This window comes from Wasmannia auropunctata, unplaced genomic scaffold, assembly GCF_000956235.1.
Source record: "Wasmannia auropunctata unplaced genomic scaffold, wasmannia.A_1.0 LD335986.1, whole genome shotgun sequence".
Taxonomy (NCBI): Eukaryota; Metazoa; Arthropoda; class Insecta; order Hymenoptera; family Formicidae; genus Wasmannia; species Wasmannia auropunctata.
Window position 1 is genome coordinate 738057 of NW_012026904.1, and position 24572 is coordinate 762628.

Here is a 24572-nt window from a genome sequence, read left to right on the forward strand (position 1 = left end):
CCAGATCGTATATGAGGAAATATACATTACACGAGGTCGTCACGAAAAAGTCAGATGCAGGAATGTCACCGGTTCATTCGTCATTGTCTTGCGTGCGGTATTTACAGCTCACTGGAAATATAGTCATTATGAAGAAAACCCACGCGCGTACTTGAGCGCTTAAACTGTAAATAACGCGCGTCTGCCTCCTTTCCGCGGGGGACAATTCTTTAATAAAATGATGCGCGTAATTATATACATATTAAAAATAACATGACAAAGTAGCATTGTGGGTGTAATCGGTGAACAGTGATAATGGTGCGTATAATGTTATCTTCGTGGAAATGAGCGAGAATAAATCCGAATCGCCCATTTGCGATTATCAAATAGGGACTATTCTTCTTATACGGGGCACGTGCACGCGCTCACCTCTCACGTTTAAGGCGTGCGCTTTTACGCGTGCCCATAAGTCCTCTCGGAGTGCACGTGCACTCCGAGACGTTTACGTGACGTGTGCGAGCGCGACGCGTACGTCGCCCTTACGTCCGGACATCTATCTGACGTATGACGACTCCGATTTATTCCCAAACCATCGTTTAATCCACTGCTAATGTCAATTTTCACAAAGTTCATTACGCTTCGCTTGGTTAAGAGCCCCGACAGCCGCGGTTCTTCTTCTTCCGCGATAATCGAAGGCAGTTGGAATTTCTGTCTAATTATCGATAGTCGAGAGATCTCTTCCTGTAGCGTGTGATAAAATGATTATATTCCGGTACCGCGATATCGGCACTTGATTATCGTCTCTACGTTGGACGGCCGGGAAACGAACAATCTTAATAATTGGATAAGGAATGTATTATTCATCGGGTTATATTTATGCGGTCTTAATTTTAACCCGCGGTTATCACGTCGAAAATGTGATATGTATAAGTACAATCTCTAATGACAAACGGGGGATACCTCGCCCGCTCGCAACCTGTCGATTAATTGCTTCCTCGCATGGGCTCACTTTTACTGGCGCAGAGCGGCAGAACAATTAGTGGACGTCCGAAAGTTTTAACGCGTGTACGAATGTGTAGGGTCCCTCCTTGCTCTGACGACCGCGAAGGAAACCAAATTAATCTCGCGCGAACGATAGAACCCCCAAAACTGATCGAACACAGTAGTGGGCGCGGGCAAGGGGTGTGATTTAAAAGTTTCTCTGTCAATCAACGGCAGCCGGGGTGTCTGCTGCGAATGGCTGGAAGGGTCGATGCGATTGATCCGGGGCTATCGAGAGAAAGGGCGGTAAGCAGAAGAGCGGGTGGGACAACGGGTTTGTGCGAACAGTGCGGCGATGGAAGGAGAAAGCCTTTCGGCTCTAATTGCCGTAATTAAATTCGAGAACTTACCCGATCCTCCTCCGCCGACCAAGATCTTACGCCTTCGGATTTCAAATCGTTCCTGGGCTTACTTCCAGTATTGCCACGCGCCCAAGCGGATTATTTCCAGGCACTTTGGGGAGCTATGTCGCACGATTGTTTTTTTTCTTTTTTTGAAAAGAATTACAGCACATTCAGCCGAGTACTTTGCAATTATCAATTAGTATTTCTCGATTTCGCGGGGAATCGCCTTTTATCTATATCGCTTTTTACGTTTCAACTACACGATCGAATGCTTTTATCACATCTTTTACGTTTATTGTTTATATCTTACACCCCTAATCAAAATATTTACGGATATCTTCGTAATACGTTAGACATAAATTAATCACTGATATTTTTCATACAATATGATATATGAAACAAATACGGAATTCTTTTACACTTGTTTCTTATTTACTTCCTCGAGTAAGAGATGATTCCCTGATCACTCGAACATGTCGCGAGAACGTCACGTATACGCAGTCGAATTTCAAATGAATACGATCGAGCAAGGGTCACGGTTTAGAGACTATATCGTTACTGGACCTTCCCATCCTTAATACGGACATCAAAGAACACAGTAACTTATTTTATTGGATCAAACGTTGACGCACGATTAACCGAAATGTATTACTTATTTATTCCTCTATCGATAACCCCAGCTTCCCGCAACAAGTCGGATTTCCAATGGCGCCGAATTTACTTTTATATTGATAGGAAATTACTCAATGTCGGATGTAACTTCTATACTGTATCAGTACTTGTGTAACAATGAGACATTGATAAATTTGATATATTAGTAAATATTTATAATGAGTATGATAATGATATAATGTGAAATATACTATTATTTTTAATAGATATCTCAAGCTTTCTCTTAACAATTAAATTTATTATTAAATTTTTATTACTTTTCGTTGAAGAAAGGTAATTCAATGTAAATTATGTAAATATATGTAATAAATATGCAATTATATAATCAGAAAGATAAAAAGTAAAATACAATAACTAATTGATTAGTTTTTACATGTCACATTCTGGAAACATGTTTTAGAATTATATAATCGTAGAGCAAACAAATAATTTTCGAAACAGTCACCACTGTACTCCGGAAAGGCTTGAGGGTCATTTATTGCCCTCGTTCGAAAAGGCACTCATACTATTGCGGCGCAGTCGTACACGATTCTTTCATATCTCTTTCAGTCCGGCCCCTGATAAAGATTCCTCCGGGTTCTCTATCAATACGCACAAGCATAAGTTGATATGCTGCTGGTATCTAAGCGTCAAGTTATCAACCTATCCAAATTGGTTTACAATTCAATGTTAATTAACATATTTCTATATAGATACTCAAAAATTTTTCTATTATTATGAAATACAGTGCTAAAAATTAATCGTTTATATAAATATATATTAATATTAGATGTAATATGAAAGGCTTTTTAAAGGAAATATATGAATAAAATTGCTCGAAATTCTAAATCAGCATTCTTAGTTAGAGAATAATCACTAGTTGAATTGTACATATTTTGAAATAAGTTGTTCATTCGTGTTTATTAGCACTCGCTTGGTCCCGAATTACCTGTTGTACGGAAACGCGCTCTCGTAATATTTAATATGTTTTTTGCAGTAATCCTTAAAATTAAATTATATTAGGTTTTCTTAATATTACATTATTCATATATGAGGGTAACTATTTGATTGTTAGGTCGCGCCATAGACGTAATAAGTATAGACTGCGTAATAAGTATGGACAATGAACCTGTCACTATCAGTTTAGAAAGAATAAAGCAACTGTGTCCCTATCGCTTCTTTCTCTAAGTGTCAATAGTGGGGATAATGACATATAAATTAGTTAAAGAGAGATGCTCTACGACGTTTCGACGTATTGCTTTCTCTTCTTAACGCAGCATAAATACTAAACATCAGAAGATAGCGAATACGCAGTCTATGCTTATTACGTCTATGGGTCGCGCGTGAAATTATTGTTATTACAATGCATTTGATTTCACGTCCAAGATATTTGTACATCAAATGCAAATTTATTTCAAATGCAAGCTTGTTGAGATTTAATCGAGATGTATATCTAGACACGTCTCAGATAACGTCGCATTTCAGACATGTGTTTATTTTCGAAATTGCATATAGTGACAGCTTTAAAAACGAAGAAGCATATTGCAGGCAAATTTGTATTCGTTCGAGCTTTTCATTTGTCATTCGATCGAACCTGCGTCAATCCTTATTACAAAGGAAATCCTTCGAGCAGTCGTGGGCGCGAATACTTAATGAGAGGCGTTGGAGAGCGTCGTTGAGCCTCGTCAATTGGACGCAGCCCGGAGGCGGCAGGCGATAAGCATTAGGATCGCAGGATGGGCGATCATTGGCCACCTTTGTGCCGCTCTGCAGTCAGATCGAATTGCGATCAGTGATCTCTAGAATCGGAGATACTGCGGTGGCAGCAACCCGAAGGGATTTCCAGAGGACCAACGACACAGATTGACCCTAAGCAAATGACAGCGCGGACGCATGGCGGAATGTAGAGAAAGAGAGGCAGGAAATCCGGTTAGAATGTATGAGAAAGTGAGAGAGAGAGAGAGAGAGAGAGAGAGAGAGAGAGAGAGAGAGAAAGGAGAGGGGATAAATCTCAAAGACAGAATCATGAAGGAAATACGTGGAAGAAGAGAAGAGAAGAGGAGAGGGAGGGAGGGGAGAGGATGATATTTTAGAAGGAACAGCAATGGGAAAGAGAGGGTAAAATAGAGTAAGCTCAGAGGGTAGCTTCCTCGGTTAGCCGCAATCCGTACGTTTGTCCAGGCAGCTCCCGAGAATCCTAGCAGTTATCCTTTCGAGTTTAAGCCAATCCGCGATACAATGATACCCTTACATTTTCGGTAAAGAGAAAGTAGCATCAAAATCAATTTCGACTTATTCGATTGAATTCTCAATGCAAGCACTGGTAATCTAATCGTTGATCGTAACTCGTTATATTCTATATGTAATCATCAATGATAAAAAGTCATTTATTAAAATTATTTTATAAATATTATATACATACGAAATTCAATACATACGTTCTAATTAATTTGACATCGATTATTTTGGTTTAAAGAGAGCAATAATAATTTATATATATATATACCTATATATATATATATATATATAGTAAAAATTATTGTAATAATATATAATACATTTCAAAATTAACCATCTATTGTATAATCGATAACCAAAGTCGTTAAGAGATTATTATCACATCTTACAGTTTTAATATTAGACGCAATGATAAAGTTTTGGACTAATCGATTAATCGTATGATTTTTATTGTATTCACATCGTGTTGCGATTGTAATTGATCGCAAGCCGAACGCGCGAATTAAAAAGAGATCACTTAAATGTTACTTCAACGTTTTCTCGACACAGCTAATAGATTCCTTGAGGATTGTGTTTCCGTACGCGTTGGCATTGCCACTTCTTGTCATCAAAATTAACCCATTAACGCCCACCGTCGGCTTCGGACTGCCAAGAGTAATTGACTCCGCCATAGATATTTGGATGACTGCGCGGTACCCAACATTTGTCAAACAAGCTGAAAGTTTTGCTTCAACAAGTACCTTTGGAAAGGACAGAGAAATATCGCGACACGTCGCGTACATTTTCGCGAAATATGAGCGACGCAAAGCGGTCGCTTGAAACGGTGAGCCGACGAATAATCGACGCGAAATGACGTAAAAGAAATCTCGCGCGTGGCACAGGACGTGTGGAGCCGGAGTATGCCGCACGAAAGTGAATGAAATATATCGTGTTACGATTAGTACGCCACTACATCAAAATTTATCTTTGCGGTATTCTTTTGTCCGCCGCATATATTTGCTTAATTTCTTTATCACAAATTTTATTGAGCTTTTCCAAAATTGTTTTTCACAGTAAAATTCGTTCTCGCGATATACATTTTAACTTGAAATGAAGTCGCGAAAAAGATATAAAGAATAAATTTATTTCATCCTGTACTGTAGCAGAAGAGCCAAACGCGTTGCAAAGGTAAAATGACAGATGCAATTGCAGCTCTGACAATTGTGCCAGGAGAAAGACGGCAATAACAAAATGCAACGATATTTAAATAAGACGGACAGCTAAACTGTCTTGCACATATAATTCAACGTGTCATATCGTAATCACATTCTTGAATATAGTATACTCTGCTGCAATGCCGAGGAGAGGGAATTTAATTAACAATAAAGCGAGTGATACAAATTATGATGCAGAAAAGCGACTCCAAATTGTACTCTCGCAAGGTGAAACAAACAGAACGGAAGCGCAGCGTTGTATTTACACTTACGGCATTAAAAAATCTCCACGCGTTCGTGTCGCAAAGTAACGAACGGAAAGCGCGAGAATAACAAGCACACGACCAAGAGAGCGAATAGCAGTAGGGAGAATAAATGGGTAGAAACTGGTGGGAAAGAGAAATGGGAGAGAGAGTAAGAGGACGAAAGAGAAAGGACGAACGCCGGAGGGAAAGAGGGAGACAGAAAGGTAACAGCCGTCAAAAGTTGCCGAACTAATAGGACGATTTTCAGCGCGGAGCGTTTAATTAAATTAATTATATGCGCACCTCGCCCGTAATATAAATTGTGAGCAAGCGTCGAGGATGAACGCGAAGGGGGGTGAGTATCGGGGGGAGGGTGCAGGCAAGTTGCAGGCGCGGGTGCGGACGGAGGGAATGCCGTCGTGCTGCGATCGCCAACTTTGATAGTTACATTTCATCCATCTATCCCAGATACATTTCCCGCGGACTGCCGCGTGGCAAAGTTCGGAATCGGCTAACGGCACCGCCGGCGAAACGATTGCCGAGGTTGCACCATACTTCCAGGTCCGCGTTTACGTATGTACGTATATATGCATGTGAATATGCGTTCACCCGATAAAAGTTAAGCTACCGACACTCAAGACAATGGCGCTACCGCGTCTGTAATCTGCACGTGTTATCGCGCGCCGCGCTATATCCCGCGGCTCGGGCGCTCTGATGCAATTTATCCATTTAATGTCCGACACGCCGCAATCTATTTTCGCACGTTGAATCTGAACTCTTTGATGCCCCCCTGGGCCACCGAAAATTCGTATTAGGATTAGGAAGAGATATAGCTGAATTGACATTTGTATCGTGAAAGATTACAGCCTCTCGCGCTCTACGAGATTTTAAATTGTATGTATATAAAATATAAGATTAACAATCGCTAAAATTTTACAATATTACAAATCTACAATTTTGAAACATTAAATAAAATTACGATGAGTATATATTATAATTATTACGTTTAAACGATTTGAACTTCGCTCGTACTCGTATCCATCACGATTACCACGAGTTACATCGAGGGTTATCAGTCTTCCCTTTGTCCATCGCTTCGGTCTCGAATCTACGTGCCTCCACGTCGATCTGAAAAGCTTTCGCGTTCAAGCGTCTGGCGTTCAAGCACGGAAAAGCGACAGACGGACGAAGGAGTCGCTGGCAAACGTCTACACGGATACGCACACGTACACTCGTCCAGGCACACGTGTAGATCAGAATGGGTAGATGCTCGCCTCCCCGTATCTGCGTCCTCCCCCCAACGGTTTCTACATCTCCGCGGATAAAGCGGTAAGCGGACTCGCACACATACACACACGCGCGCGCGTACGCACACGTACGGACACGCGGAAGCAGAAGCAGAAGGGTAAAAAGCGAACTTTCCAGGCGGATGGCGATTCTTGCGAGCCAGACGGTAAATACATTTTTAAATAAGAGTTTTTTGCCCCGACCACCCCGCGCCCTCCGCGCTCCGCCCCCCTCCCCCTCCTTCTCCCGCTCTTCCGCTCGGATTTCGTCCCCGTATCGGGAATTATCCTTTGGTTTGTGCATTATCCTTCGGATCGCGGGTGGGGTAGCATCAAAAGGCATTCACGAACCGACCTGAGCCGCCTCCACCTTCTCCACCTCCTGGCTCGAATCCTACGAGCCCGGCGAACCCTCACCCCTCCGGTTCGCCGTCTGACTTGCGGCGGGCATCACTACTTAATGCCGGCGTAACTGGTCGGCGTATCCACGTCGCGATTTTGCGTGTATTCTTATCCGCGATACATATTATACGATCCGCACGACGAGAGATTCTGTCTGGGCTTGTGTCACACAGTTGCGGAGCTTCGTACACATGTCTGTGCATCAAGCTTCGGAGAACTACAAATTTAATTCACTTCTTTCACTCCAAGGTGCAAAATTACGTTAAACAATTAACAAGATGTAATCTCGCTTGATCTGCTCCGCTTTGTATCGCACACGCCATTACATATGTGATATAGCGAGATCGGGCAATCCGTGCGTCTCGTTGACGCCTCATCGCGTCTTCCGTCCCGTTTTTTTTTTGCTTGGGCTGTTTCCTCGCCTTTTTTTCATCCTGCCGCGTCCACGCCGCTCGAGTTCAATTGTGATTGATCACCGGCGGTGATTGAGGATTCGAAATGAAAGCCTCACGGTACACCGGCAAAGACAAAAAGACGAACCGTCGCTCCCCTTCTTCCGGAATCAAACCACTCTCCCCTCTCTTCCCAGTCCACCATCTATCCGGCTAACTCCCTCTCTCCCGTTCCTCTCTCTGCCGAGCTCTCTTAACTCCTCGCCTCTTGCCCCCCGACCCCGACCGCGAACGGAACGAATAATGGAGTAAAATTTATACGACTCCATATCGGTACGATAAAAAGACAGACAGACAGACAGCCGAGCGAGCGAGCGGGCAGGCAGCGAGGCAGCACAAAGGAAGGATTAATTTTAAATATCATATACTTGCGCCGACGTAAAAGCGAAGGTGGGGCCGAGAGGGCTCCATCGCGGAAAACCTGAACGACTGATAAGTTATGTCCTCATCGGGGCTCAATACAATCTGGCTTTGGCGGAGGAAGCCACCGTGTGTAGTCACGTCTCTTTCGGTTGAAGAAAGAGACACGGAAGGATCAAGCAATTTGGGACTGTATAGAAGTAAAAGAGTCGTTCGGAATTTCCGGCGATACGAACGCGTTTCTGATATCCCCACGCTTTTGTCTTTACCGGTGTCGCTTTTATGCGCGTTAACCGCTTCCCGAGGACGGAATGTGTGTAATTTTATAGTACGCGTAATTTTTATTGTTATCACATCACTTGGTTTGTTCAGCCCTCGGAATTTATCCACGCGCACGAATGAATAATTTACGTGTTGCCTTCTTTTTTCAGTAAAATAAAGAGATGCGGGTGGATAAACAGCATTTCACATCGGCCGCCAAAATGACCGCCGAAATATTTCGCTTGAGTATAATTCAAGCGATTACGAAATCTGTCACTGTAACGATTTCGGGAGACCTTCGGAATGAAATGCACTATAGCTACATTATATAGGATCAATGAGTTATTATTTATACGAGTGCCTCTTGCCCGTTTCTCATTCCGCGGCCAGTTTGTTCGATTTATTTAATATTTCGCATACCATTCGCATGCGATTGCGCCAAGGCACACATGCCTTGTTATTATTACACTTTTGATTCTATATCTCTAACGTTTCGCGCAAACACCTCGCGAGTCAACTAACGAGGCTTTGACATTCTGCCAATCGACAGGATACGTATAACGTGGCATTCGACGGTTGAATGTATGTACACAGATAATACCGTGCGTTTCGTCGCGGAAGAAAACGCTACTGACAAATCCGCCGTTCCTCGTCGACGTTGTCGTTTATTATTATAACCATCGACCCGTGACGAGTTGTCGCTCGAAATAAATTTATCGAAAAACGCGTCGCCGCTACGCTGGCCGTGAGAGTTACGTGCTGGACATACGTATATAAATGTCTTGAAAGCAGATACCGTTAAAAATATGAGTATATTTTCAAGTATTTTTAAGATAAAAATCTACCTTGGTATAAAATATAGTGTAAGGTTATAACATAGTATAAAATAGAATGTGAAAACTAATGATATGCTTCAGAATTAGAAATGTCGTTTCTCAGCGCCGTCAAAAATATAATAAAAATTATAATGATAAATTATAGAAAAAGATATAATTAGTAGATGTATATCACATATATTAGTAGATATATATTACACGTACGTGTACACACGGCGTAATAAGTCCGCGCTTGTTATTAATCATATTTCATCGCGGGTAATACTCGTTTCGAGCAAAGAAACTGGAGCTCAGCTATCAATTACGCGGAAGTTAGCGGTATCGATAATCGCAAACCGCAGAAACCGCCGCTCGTTATCATAGGAAGCTTCAGCCCCGTTCGATCGCGATTCTCTCGTCGGTTAGAGTCTGAATTCGCAGCAAGAAGCGCGCATCCCTTTTTTTCTCCCTCCCTCTCTCTCTCCCTTCCGCGTCTCGGATTTCAAGTACAATGAAATTATCGGCTGCCACGAAATTCGCCGTGAACTCGAGGCAGCCTCGGGGCGGCACGGGAGAAGTCCGCTCTCGCGAAGGATTAATCGTGAATTATCAATCGGCGGAGTCGAGTCGAGTCGAAAGCCAAAGGAGGAGCGAGCGAGACAGAGAACAGCGGGGAGGAGGAGGATATCCCTGCCGGTCGAGAGGGCCCGGAGGGCTTGCTGAACGACGTTTCTGGTTAATCGCGTTTGCGGAAAAACGGAGATAATTCCCGTCGTCCGTCTGGACGATGGAGGCGTGTAGGTTGTAGGTGGAGAAAGGTAGGATATAACCGTGCGTGCGAACTGTAGGAGAGAAGCGAGGGTGGAGGAGAAGAAGAAGAGTGAGAAGGAGGGTGTCGGTGCAGGATGGTAGTCCACCACCTCTCGCATGTACGGCGGAGGTGGGATTTTTTTATATAGATATATACATATATACATATACACACATATACACAACACGCACGTGTTCACACGCACACGCACATGCACGTGCACGGGCGGGGATGAAGGCGGGCGAGGGGGATGGGGATGAGAATGAGGATGAGAAGGATGAGGTGGAGGAGATAGGGACTGATATTCGCGGGCACACGGAATTTTTAACTAGCCCGGGCAGCCTTTAGTCGTTCCGCCGCGAAAACGCAGCAGAAAAGTTATGAATCTAATTTTCAGCGTATTTGTGTCTCGGCCGCCCCCCTCCGCTGCCCCCGGCCGCCCCTCGGTGCTCCTGCGGCCCCCGCGTCCACCCTTCGTCCCATCGCCATCGCCACCAGGAACACCTATATCAATCCCTCTCCTCCCGCACGTATCCCTATCTCTTTCCCGCTCTCCTCTCCCGCTTTCTCATTCGGAGCCTCCACCTACGTCCGTCCGTATATACCTCTCTTCCGTCGTTCGCTTTCGCGTAATAAAGCTCGCGCGCGCGGCTTCGTTAGGTTTTTATCTCCCGGAGAAAAAAAGAATTAATTTCGAGAGACGCCGCCGTTTTTCTGCCGGTACTCTCTTCCGTTTCATGTGCGCGAACGCGCGTTCGGGACGTCGACAGGAGAGCTTCATCCTTTCGGTATTATCTTCTTCGGTGGGATTGGAAGGCGAATGATATCTGGCCGACCAATGGAGAAAAGTCGATCGAAAGAAGGGAGTAGAAGAGCGAATTCAACTGCGTGTCCACATTATTTTCCGCGAAAATGGCCAAAATACGAATAATTTTCTGTGCTAAAAATTTTTGAATGCTTCGTAAAATTATCTCAAATTTAAAATACTATTTCGTTCTTTCTTACTTAATGTATCCTTTAAGTCGTATATCAGAGTTTTGTAATTATCTCTTATTTCTCTTTTATACAATAAAAATTTCAATGAAAATCAGTCTTAAGATTTATGTTTTTTTTTTTAATATGGAAGTGTCATTTTATTTCAAGTAATTTATTTTTAAGCTTTCTTTAAAATAAATGTAATTTTAGCAAAACAGATTAATCATATCTAGACGTTATAATTTTAAATAAAATAATAAAATGATAAAGTAAGAAAGTGTAAAACTGAAGATAAAGTAAGTCACATTTCTCCACGATTATTCTTAAACATAGCACCATAGAATCAGAGCTTCTTTCAACAGCACCTATAATGACCATTTCTACGTCATTCGATAATAAGCACGGACGATCTGGAATTACATAGAAAGCTGCACATAGCACAAGAAAGTCTCATACATCAAGTTCGACTGGCTGCAACTATGTACGCCGCGTGCAGTAATAATTTAACGGCGCAAACGATTGCGAACTTCACAATCCTTTTGATCGGCGCAATAGAGACCGACATATTTCGCGGTGTATCGTCTTTGCGGATCGAGCACGTAATTTTCAAGCCCGGCTTAGTCACGGTTGTGAGTAATAATTCCATCTGGTAGCTACTTTCCGCCGTACACCGACACACGTAAACTCGGGCCGCCGCGCCGCGTCGCGCGCCGCGCCGGGTGTATAGACACGTATACACACCTATACACTCGCATATATCGCGTTCCAGATCGACTTCACGTGCACGGGGCCAAGTCATGACAATACGCCATCGCGGCTCGTTTCTATAAATCTCCTGTGACCCGATAAGAAAAGATTGCCTACCGATGAGGTGGCCGAGCGGCCCGCCGCCGCCGCCGCCGCCGCCGCCACCGCCACCCCCGTCCGACCACCCCAGCCGACCGACCGCCAGCCATCTCCTCTGCGAGCGTGCCGCTTGCAATACACCTCGGGCGCGCTCGTGTCGACGTTAAATCGAAGGGCACGGGCATTAACTGTCTCCTTTCACCTCCACCTTATTCCAGCGCCGGCCGCCATCCCCCTATCGCCGTGTTCGTAAGCTCGCGTGCTCGATGAAGTATATTTAAAACCGTAATTACGATACAATCAGCGAGCCCCGTGACCAGATACACATCTCGATGTGGAGGAGAGTATGAGGTCGATCGATCGGTTCGAACTGCAGAACCTTTTTTAAAAAGCTAAGAGCGAAGGTGTAGGAAGGGTGAGACGACCCCCCTGCCGTTCGCTCGTCTACCCTTCCCTCCTCCGCCGCTGAGGTCGGCGGGAGAGCAAGGCGGACTCCCACCGACTGCGGAGTGCGAAACAGACGCAACACCACGCACCACGCGCACACACGCGCACACACGTGTGTTGGTGCGCGGATCGGGGCGGAACGAGTTTTACACGTCGCGCGAAAGTTAGTTCCTAATTATTCAGATTTTCTAATTAATGTTTCAGCCGACGATGATGGAGCATGCGGGTCGTCTTTCCTCTCCCTCTTTTTTCCTTTACCGCGCACATACGCACAACTCGAGGGAGAGCGCGGCAATTCCTGATTGCGCTCACAGGTTAGGTGATGTAGATCGAGAACGTTGCTTATGGATAATCCGCTTTCGAGCTGCACCGCAACGTTAATACAACAGAATATTTGCTCGTGCTTAGATTGACATACTGTTATCAATCGGTATTAAATAGTGTCAAGAGTAACTCGGGAAATTGTGAAAAAAAAAATACTCTCCGAGACAACGTTAACAAGCATTACAAATATCCTATTCGGAACATCGATGCCAGCAACAGCGATAATCATAAAACTGATAGTCAGATATGGGAATTCCGAGGCAAAAGGGGTGAGGGGAAAGAGACGGTAGAGAATAGAGCAATTTTTGGAAAGGGGAGGCGAGTGGAGGCGAACGAGTTATATCGCGAATTTTTATATTTTGTTCTACTCGAAACTTACGAAATGAATATCTCTAACGATATTGGTTTTCTCTGACGGCCGTTTCTGTTCGCCAGAAGAAGCCACGAATGCAGTAAGCACTCGTTGCACTTCTAACATTATTTTCGCTCGAATGCAAATATTCCCAGATTTTTGCCAAACTACCATTCCCCCCTCCCCCCCGTCTCTAGGTTCCACCGAGCGGTCAGTACCCTCAAGTCGAAAGCCTCAACGCAACCACGAATCCTTTCCGTGAATACCGCAAGGTGGATTCCTGGATGAGACATATGCAGATATAACATCTACAAAAATTATTGCATTTCGTGTTTGTACTGCAAAACTATGTGGTACCCGTAAAATTCAAATTTTTTTCTAAAATTCGTACACACCGTGAAAACATCAAATAGATTATTTTTCGCCAATAAATACAGATTTATAGATTTTAATTAAAAATTTATTGTTGAAAATTTTCAAATTAAATAAACGTGAATCATTGTGAAATATATGTTCTGTCGATGACATTTAAACTGTTTTAGATATGCATCGGGAAAATCTAATTTATTATTTTTCGACAAAAAATACATTATTCAATTCCGCGTTATTCAATTCCGATAAATTTAGAATATATAATTAAAAAAAACATGTCATACACACACGCGTACACGTACGCACACGCGCGCGCGTGTGACTCATATACATTGTAATTATGATTTTACGTAGAAATGCTTACATAATCGCAAAGGCTCTAGTTTCTCCACCCACTGATAGATCCGTCAGTTCAACGTAAGTCTAATCTGTTTTATGGCGCATGGCGCCGCGGATACTTCGCGGATAAGTACGTTATATATCCGTTATATGTATAGCGTGTACATACAGGCACGTAATCGCCGTGCCGGAGGCATGATAAAATTTGTCGTTTCGTTCGAGCCGCGACCCGATTGTTTGTCGCGCCGTATCATCGTGTATTGCGCAGTCGATTGTTCCTTATCGCGCTAATTATCAGCAAATCTTCCTATCAGGGCAAATATGGTAATATCGTTATGGATATACTCTTGCGGGCCTATCATCGGCGTTACCAATATGGCGTCCGTTACCGATATCTCGTTGTTAATTGCGACAAACGGACAAGGTTCCGATTGGCTCAGAAGTCTGCGTTGATGAGATAAGACTCGAACAGTCAGGCTTGAAGATCATATAAGAAACACAAAGTAAATTGTAAAATCACGCAGCACAATATTTAAACACTTTATTTAATAAATACTAATATTATATCATAAATATGTCACAATCTTGATATCCGAATCATTTAAATTTCTTGATATTCTTTTGGTAGTTTTAATTATCTGTTCCTAATAAGTAGGTACTCATATGAGATTTCTAATAGTATAAGTTTTCAATCGTCACTAATGCAGAATGAAAGGGAAATAAAAGTTCCACGGTAGCTCTTAAAGAAGTTCGTTTGTCGACGCTGCGACGGAAGTCGACAAAACGACAAAGTTATTCGACGATATCTCAGATTGTCGACCTATACCTCCATTCATAAACAATATTCCTTCCTACAAAGTAGCCAGTAAAATTTTGTAGAGCGAAAGAGTCGGCTTAACTTACGATTTACACGTTTATAATTGTAAATAATCAAAATAAACAATCATCGAGAACGTAAGAAAATGAAATATAAATTTTTATTGCATCCAAGAATTACGAATTTGAATCGCACTTGTACCACTTACTGTATCCACTTCGGGTGGCACAGCTACTTCGGTGCAACATCACGAACGAACGAACGAAGATACGACAAGAAAGAGGATGTTCTGTTGTGCCTTTTGCACAGAACGACCGCGCGGCTGTTCCGGTGGTAATCTCACTTCGTAGGACGATATACGCGGGAATAGGACATGAGAAGAAGAAGCGCGGATAACGCTCTCGGTTATTTTTCGATCTACCGCGCTCGGTACATTAGCCAACGTGTTTTGAAACACTCGCCGAGCGTATTTGCCTTGGCACGAGTATCACGGTGTCTCTTTCATCTCGCCACGCTGCCAGAAGTTCTACTCCTCTTTCTCTCGCTCTCCTCCCCTTCTCTTTGTCACCTCTTAGCGTCTCGTGACAGTCGAAAGAAAACGATCTGAAATAAAATAATTCTAAACTTCGCCGAAGTCATTAAGGATTCTCATTTATGATTGCAATTCTCAGAAATATAAAATGGCCCGAGTCCCGCGCGTTGCCATTATTATTATCATTATTACTATTATTGACGAATTGATAGATATCCGAAGGACCATTACATTTTCTGTTATAATTGCGCGGAGAATGAATCACTCGTCACGCTACAACGGCCAAATGACTCGAGCTTCCATCGTGCCTTTTGGCAGCAATCACTGTCAATCATCAGCGTGCATCGCGTTTGCGTTACCCCGAGATAATCGGTGAAATATTCGAGAATCGATGTGACAGCCAGATTGAATAATTAATAATTTCCAATTGCAATGAATGCAAATTAAACTCGTGTCACGCAATTATGTAATAATCGTATTCCCCGCAATTTAAAATTATCGTCTGAAAAGGCGGAAGATATTTTTTGCCACGTATTATACTCGAATGTAAAAATTGTCAACAATGTCGGAGCGTCTTCGACGCGACTTACACGGAACCCAGCCCTATAATTTGTCATCGCGACTTGACAAATAACGTTAAAACACTGATTCTCTTTGTTCATTGACCAAGCACGCCCATGATAACTTGAAGGTAATTACGACTGGAGACTCGTGGCACGTGAAGCGTTAAGGACAAATGAATATCTATTACAAGTTTTAAAGCTGCCAGAGATTTCTGGCGTTTAATTAAGATCAAGCAGCTGCGGGAAGTAAGACGGCCGGTGACACGACAAAATGCCGAAGATAAGTACGGCAACAAAATAGCGAGAATTTAGAGCCGCAGCCGTGACGAATTCAATTTGTCGCCGCGACACAAGCTACACAAAGCCCCGAAGGCTCTCTTGCCACCTCCGGTAGCGCGTATGTTATCATTGTCACTATATCCAATTTCTGCAGTAACAGAGGCAAGGAGACAGCAATGTTGATGGAACTCGAAGACTAAACATTGAGAACATTTCCGCCATTGTAATTTATTATTCGCATCGGGAGATAAATCTAGATGAGGCGCTTGAAGTTACTTTGTATGCCCCTCGTGGCAATTATATGCGCGTTCAAGATTCCACGAACGCTCGATAGAACCTCCTGTCTCACGACTTAAAAATGTACAGGAATGTCAACGCCATCGTTATCGCGACAGTTTAAGCGGTGCAAACATTGCCGAAGCCCCGTTTCGTTCAGGGACCTAATCATCGAGGATTCGTGAACGTCTGCTACCGTGGCATCAAAATCGAGCACGCTCGTCCTACATCGATATCCATCGTTTCGATCATTGTCCGGCGACGTGGTTACGCGACAGGAAGCGGAAACGGAATGAATCGCGGACGAGCGCGCTTATCGCGCCGCTTTATCCATCCGCGCTAATTTTTATTATTGCCATGTTTATAGGATGTTACGCGGTCGCAACGATTCTAATATCTGGCCACATCCTATCCGGGAAAAAAGCGTTTCTTTCCCCTCCCCTTCTTTCTGTGATCCCTCCGTCTAATAATACGCTGCAGGAGTAACTACGTATCCGCGTGTATCAAATTTATAATAGATTGTACGGTGACTTATATTGGACGTTCCAATAGATATCGTATGCGAGTGACACGTTAGACTTAACGGAACCACACCGCCGAAAATAAAGAAGCCCCCCCGCGTTTTCTGACGACGTTCTCTTTTTCCCCGTGTTGCTCGCGCGGGACCGTGATTCAGATCGCGCGACGGGAGTGATTTATTTCCGGCGGGGCGAGCGGGATCGCTTTCCGGAACGCACGATTTAAATGCGCGAAGCGCGAGCCTGTCTTCGGGGGTGACAGACAGGGTGCCGCGGGGACAGCGTGGATCGCTCACAATGTCTTGTTGAAATTACAGACGTGCCGTGACGGAGTCGGCCGTTGGTGGTCGTAGCTACGATTCGCATATATATACTGGTACCTCCAAAATAATGAGTCGCGGAACACGAAAGACGTTTGCAATCGCGAGTCTCGTCGCCACTTCGTTCCACGTCGTGGGTAACATTAACCCGAAAAATAAAACGGCGAATCGCGCACGTGAAGGGATTGCCACGGGTTTTTGATAGTATAGTTACGATCAAAAGCAGAACTTTGCTGATTATGATCTAAAAAAGCAAGACTACTTCGCTCAAGATTTATTATTCAAGGTTGTCTAGAGGCAATGTAGTCTTTACTGATGTTAAAACTTGTTGATCGAAGCTACAGAGTCGATTGATAAGTGTAAAGTGATAATTCTTATCAGCTAACCAGACGCTCTCGGCTGATACAATCTGTCTCGCTTGGCGATACTTGCCGAAAAAAATAAGAGAAATTTCTACGTTGCTCGCATCATCGATATTAAGTGATTAAGTGATGAGAATGTTATTAATACGCTGAAGAATATGCGCGGATCACCGACCAGTGGCAAATGAGCGGAAATGAAGTGCCCACGACGTGCGATTATAAGATTTGTCTTGTTCGAAGTTCTAGATAGTGTCATGTATAATCAAGTTCATACACGATTAAGAAATTTATATTTTATTTGTGCAATTTTTTATACATTTGGAATCGGATTAATCGGATAACACGTATATCCAAAAAAACTGTTCGCGGAGTAAAGACGGTATTGTACGGTATTATATAGATAGCTACAGCAATACAGCAATGTAGATTGACACACGTGTCTGATAATTATCGACCCGTCATAAACTAACGTACTTCCGAAGTCTCCATAATTCATGGGCGTACTCCCGGAGTATCGCGCGTACCACCCCCTCCTCGAGACACTCATCCCCGTCCCCCTCCTTTCGGAGACACTATCGCATTATTTACTCCTCATTATCGTCTTTAAATCATCCCATCGCTCGGGAGGAACTTGAAACTGCCATTACCTCCCTTTAATCGACGAATAATAAAAATCATTCCGGTGCTCCACGGCGCGCGATGGCTTCTCAATAAAGACATTGTTCGCAGAGCAAATTCTTATCCGTTAAAAGGCATTGTCGGTGAGGAGAACAGAACGCGCGCGCCATCCCCCTCCGATCCTCGAGACGAGGGGACGGACGAACAAGGACCAAGGATACGACGTTGACAAGAGGAGGGACGGGATCGGAGATTATCGGCTCCGGGATTACAACAGGCTCCGGAGGCTTCGAAGCAAACGATTTTCCTCGCGCGCGGGGACAACGGAGAGACGGGAGAGGGTGCAAAGGAGAACAGAGAGAGGAAGGGCGGACGAGCGGTTGAAGGCGACAGAAAAGGAGTGGCTGTTATTGGCTCTAAGGAGGATACTTATTGAACTCTTAGCGGCGTTTTTATCACTCCTTTCTCACGCGCGCGCCGCTTTAAGTGTTTTTGGCTTTGTTTAAGGACTCGTGTACCTTCGCCATCCCTCCCGCCCGCCGCGCCGTGCCGCTGCTTTCGCCCCCTCTCGCATTATACACCCTTAACAGGTTACGCTTTCTCCCACCATTCCCACCTCCCTTTCCTTTGCCGCAAGATTTTTACGGGCTCGACCTCCTTGCACGCCGCTTCGTAAACCACGCAAAGTGCACGGCACTAAAGGGTGCAACTACCACTTAGGCTCTTCCTGACCACTTCCGGGGAAAAAAGGCTTCGAGTAGCGCCGGGTAACTCGTATTCTATATTACCTCTCGAAGATTTATCGACTTGGATAGCTCTATATACTTTCTTCAACTGGCAGTTTCATTTATATAACACGTACATTGTTCTTCTATAGCTTCGAACGGGTGAAAAGAAAACAGATTTTTTTTAATAACATTAACAAAAAATACGATTCTTCTTATCTTTAGATTTGTTATTGTTAATGAAAATTTACGTATTATTACTTTATACATAATTAATAATTTTATTAATATAATAGAATTAAAAAAATATATATTTAAACCTCAAAAGTATTATGCGTGATTTCTACAATGACGACATACACGTCAGATGCAGACGTAATATTTTCGTTCCGCCACGTACATTTATACATAATTACCTGCTTGCAATTAATCGACTTTAATTGCACATCAGCCAGAAGCGTAACGGCTCGGCATACCTCGCGCGATGCCCCCCATCCCGAGATAAAACGAAACCCAAGAAGACGGAATCGCCCGTATACGAGACGACCGTAGTTTATTAGGTCGAATATTTGGCGGTAAAAGTGAGGGATGACCGTCATTATCTCCATTCATCCGTGTCGCGCGGCAGCTGCGCATTGCAGCACGAGAGATTGCAGCAAGGCAGTCTCAGACGAGAGCAATGTTGCTCGCGCAGCTTCGTCGGAGACGTGGGTTTGCACAGTCGTCGTCGTCGTCGTCGTCGTCGTCGTCGTCGCGGCTATTTTTGCCGAGACCGAAACCGCGCGCGCGCTCGCACGCTCGCCCTTCTCTCCCTCCCCCCTTTCCCCCCGCGAGGTTATTTACCCTCCCGATAAATATACGATAATGTTATCGCGCGGGGGTACCGAAACCGCGGAGGCCGGCGAATCGTAATAAAAGGTCCGCGCGTTGCCACCGCCGCATTCCAGCTGCTTTAACGACCCCAAGAGCAAGCCGGATCCGTACGACGTGCTGTTTCGTCGTAACTAAATATATGCCGAGATGCACCTATTCAACCGGACGACGTCGTTAATGGACAAACGCTCGCGAGAGCGATACGGCGCGAGATCCCCCCGGCGCGTTACGGCTTTTCTAAATTGACTTTGTTATCTATTTTGATAGAGCTGATCGGGTATCGTTAGTTACACGTTCGCTACTTATAGCTGCGAGCCGGGAGTTCGCGTGGTTTCGCGGGAACCCGGCGGGGTAATTTGAAACGTTTATCGCGAATCTAGGTCCCGATCGTGTATCTTTCTCGGGAGAAAAATGCCACGCGAGAGTTGCGAAACGGCTCGCCCGAATTCATTACCTGCCGTTTGTATGCCAATCATGTTGCCGCCATTAAATGCGATTCGCCATGTAAAATCCACAACCGCCTCTGTCTCTACAATTTATGTGCCAATCTCTTTATAAATAAATATAATTTGTAAAACACGAGTAGGAAGTTCTGTATGACGCACAAAGAACAAGCTGATCTTAGATATTATGCATATTTCCAATGATTGATACCATTTCCGTAATCTTTGAAATAATAAATGATTCTCTTACATAATATACATTTTTCAATAATGTTATATATAATATAGCATTTATTATACTGTTAATAAGATTTATTAATGACATTAAAATGAAAATTTCATTATACTTAATATAATATTGATATATAGAATTCTTAATATATAATTGATTACCATTTGTCGCAAGCTCTTTATCGGTATATTATTTTGTATTTAAATGTATTCAGTTAACTTCCAAAAAAATTGCAAGAAAAAATCTATATAAATGCGACTTAATTTAAAAAATTTGGTTGAAAAATACGCTGTTTGAAGGTCCGAGCGACGATAACAGTCGGTTGCAAAGGGGTGAGTGTCAGGCATGCGTGCGGTATACGAACGTGATTGCGTGGAACAGAATTGCGTAGGCGGATAAAGAAGGAGAGGGACAATAATCCACCGAATGCGGATATCGAACACGAGCAACGTTAGTCATTCACCTCGACATGCCGCGGCTCACGCGTGTCTGTACACAGAAATCGCGCTGGCATACACGTGGTGGTTTTGCACGCAGCAACCCTCGGTTGGTTAAGCCGCGCGATCGTTCGTGAAGGAACGTTCGATTTGTCAATCCTTTCGCGAGCCGCGTGAGATCCGCTTTCCTCGATTGCAGTGGCACTATCTCATCATCAATGTTGTTATTAATAAAGAAAAAATTTTTGAAGGAAACACGAATATGAATATGATGACTAATAATTTTTTTTAGTCAGAGACAATTTGTTGTGTTATTGACTACTTTTAAAATTATTAATCTATTATTATCTTACTTTTCATTAAATAGTGAGAGAAAGGAGGGAAAAGAAGGGAAAGAGAGAGAGAGAGAGAGAGAGAGAGAGAGACAGAGAGAGACAGAGAAGTTCAAAGATTACAATCACCATTCTACATGGCAATACACGAGAGAGCAACATTTTAGCGGAAGGGTTCGGGTATGATCTAACGCACCTCTTTGTCTTTGGCCTGCAGCTCCTGCTCGAGGTTGCTGTTTGGCGTCCTTCTGGGATTGCTGGCATCGTGTAGCTGTTGTTGATCGCTTCCCTGCGGAGGCTGAGACAATTGGTGTCCCTCAGTCTTGGAATTGTTGTCATTCGTTGCGGCGAGCTGTTCTTTTAGCGCGGCTATTTCTTTCTCCGCCGAAGTCGCTCTCTGTAACAAGGAAAAGAGACAATAATGAATGAGTTAACATTCTCGTAATATACAGTATATTATCGGCGAGAATTGAAAATCGCGTCTTCAATTCTCTCGGTGACTCAATCAAGCACACGAGACGAAGATTGTATTATGTTAAATTGTAAAACTGATTCCGAGTCGCCACACGATACGAGTATCACGAGATATAAATGAGCGGTATTGACATTTTGATATCAATTCTACCAGTAAGTTCTTTATACCGACATTTGACGAATTAATTTTGAGACCGATTAATGGCAGAATGATAAAAGTGTCACCGCTCCCGAGTTAATAATAACAATATAACGATAGCCCTTTTCACCGAGACACAAGTACTTTGTAATTCGCGCGAGATTGTACTCCGTTTCGCTTTAAAGAGGTTTAATTTTGCAACGCAGTCGGAGTTTTAACGACGCAGACGATTGCGCTTAAGGTGTGCAAATTTTTCACGGTGGTCCGGATCGTTAAATTACCGTCGCGGAGCCGTGCGACGCGAAATCAATCAATTCTCGCCGGCTGCACCTAATTTCGCGGCTACGAAAAGCCGGCAAAAATAGAAACGACGAGGTCCGTCGAGCCGCGCGAGGCTGCTTTGATATTTTCAGCGTAGGAAATTGTAGGCTGGCGTCGCAGTTTCTTTGATCCTAGACATTGTAATGCGCTCCGTCGTTCTATAATGTAATTCCTTAATGTCGCTGGAATTCAGGAAGGCTGTCCGGCGAGAGTGTTTACGTCAAACCACCTGTGCGGTATCGTCCGCGTTATATATATATATATTTATTCGCGCGCAATTGGCTCGTATACGCGATCGAGAATTACCTTTCTCTACATTTTATGTATCACACGTCAAATGCGGGCAAATTGCAGTAGCAAACTAGAAATACTGTGATTATCGTCCATATTTTTGCGAGTTAAACTGTTACTTAATATTGAGTGGTGTAAACATCGTTGCCGCTGTAACATGTCAGTCACAATAATTAGGCCCCACATGTCGCAGCGTTTCTGCATTTCTGCTGAAATCGCTCATGCATATCGACACATAAAAGAGCGCTGTTCCGTCAAGAACGACGAAGGCGTTTAGCTCTCTCTCGCAAGGAGAGACCATTAACGACGAAATACTTTTGGCGACTATATACGTCTGCCTTTGCCAGATCTCTAGCGAGGCGCTCGTTAATTAGTATGCCAACGTGCGACGTCTGCCGCGACGTTACCCCTTTATCAACCGTGCAGAGCACAAACGAATGTCGTAAGCGCGGAGACACACGATACGGAATGGGCCGGATCTTTCGAATCAAAACTTTTCAATCAGGTAGAGAAAAGGGGAGAGCCGAAAATAACGAACGCACTGTTAAGTTACAGAGAAGGGATTACCTTTTTAAACTTTCCCCATAAAGTATCTAATAAATATCGCTTGTCGCCCCGTTGTCCCCCGGCTTGGATATTAATTATAGCAGCTTTTATATATTCAAAGCTCGGCCCTCGAATCGGCCTATCCCCGGCTATACTCGCGGCCGGTGTACACTCCGGATAGTTAGCCCCCGCCCGCAACTCTTGTCCTCTCTTCGCGACTCTTTCGTCTCCTCTCTTTTTCCCGCTGTCCGCTTCATCCGCGTCCGCGGCAATCCGATAGAAGGCATCCGGGAAGGGATTCGGGATCGATCGCTCGAATCAAACAGGTTATACCGCTTCGGTACCGACTCGCCGGCTCGGTCGGAAGGAAAACCGGACCTGTCGCTTCTGCGATCAACAATTGAGCGTCGATGACGTAACCTATACGATCCGTCCATTCATTAACTAGTACGAGCTTACACTGACAATCTCGGTCGACAATTCGCTATACCTCTCCGTGCACAGTCTATAATCTACCTGCAATGTAGGTGAAGAAAAAGAATTGACTTAATCCATAGGTGTTAAATAAAGTCGTAGGCGTTACTCAACTTAACGTGAAATAATATTGATTTCGAGTAAAAGTGTAACTACTGAAAATAAAATTAACGACGTCGAAAGTTTCATATGATCATTCAGTTGGCGCGGAACGCGCCATCGGCGTGTGTATCGATCCGTCAATGTGTATGACGTCTCGTGAGACACACATATGGCGTCGTCGATCGGCGAACGGTTGGGAGAGGTGAGGAACGAACGTGGACGAAGTTGGAGGCGAAGGAGAGAGAGAGAGAGAGAGAGGGAGAGGGAGAGAAGGAGAAACAGAGGCACCAGGCTACAGCAGGCAAGTAATGACCCATTGTTTCCTGCAAAAAGCCTTGACGATGTTATCGATAATTGCGAAATGATACGGGAAGCATAAATACATATCCGAGAGCGAGCCGTAATATACGGCTGTTCGAATGGCGGATGCGTATCGATAGCTGCCGTCTGGTAGCATCCTGCGTATTTGTCACGTGGACACACGTCAGGAAACTGATGTTCGGCGGCGCGGCGGGGGAAATACCGAGGACTTCGCCGCGTCTGATAGACGGGAGAGGATCGAGAGAGGATCGCCGATAACGATCGTCCTCCCGCGCGCGGAGCGGAGCGCTTACCGCGATCGTTACATTAACAGCGGAAGTCGTTGGGGGATAATGGTTTTCTTCGAACGTCCCGAGCGATCGAGCGCCGACGGTGGTCATAACGTGCGATCTAAACGTAAAAGATTCCTGCCGACGATGATTTATAGCGCCGAACGCGTATCGCGCCGATGCATCTTGTTATTGTTGCGCTAAATATTCACCATCGCAAATAAGCGCGAATGGCGATAAGCGCGCGCGTTCCTATTTTGTAATTAAACTGCATTATGATGTACGGCTAATTTATATTTTCCACTACCGTTTATGCATCGCCGGAAATAGGAGGCATAGCGCGCTTTTATAAAAAGCGTTGTGATATAAGGATCGCATCGTCGATGCGATCTAATGTTTTCGCTTTAATGAGAAACGTTATGAATAAATTAAATTGCGCGCAGCGGAGATATTATATTCTTTTTCTTGATACTTGGCATCGTCCCGGCACACAATATCATATCACCATTTTTTTCAGGTCAATATATATATATATATATATATATATATTCATATTGTAGGTACGAGTCAATATT

The 24572-nt window shown here is 43.9% G+C and overlaps 1 protein-coding gene across 1 annotated transcript in view; it reads right to left on the bottom strand.

The window, feature by feature from the left end:
• LOC105454342 (homeobox protein cut) overlaps positions 1-24572 on the bottom strand; it is a 127078-nt gene that overhangs the window by 44165 nt on the left and 58341 nt on the right. Inside the window, 1 exon segment of the mRNA XM_011696903.1 lies at positions 21257-21457. Within this exon segment, the coding sequence (XP_011695205.1) occupies positions 21257-21457 (201 nt within the window).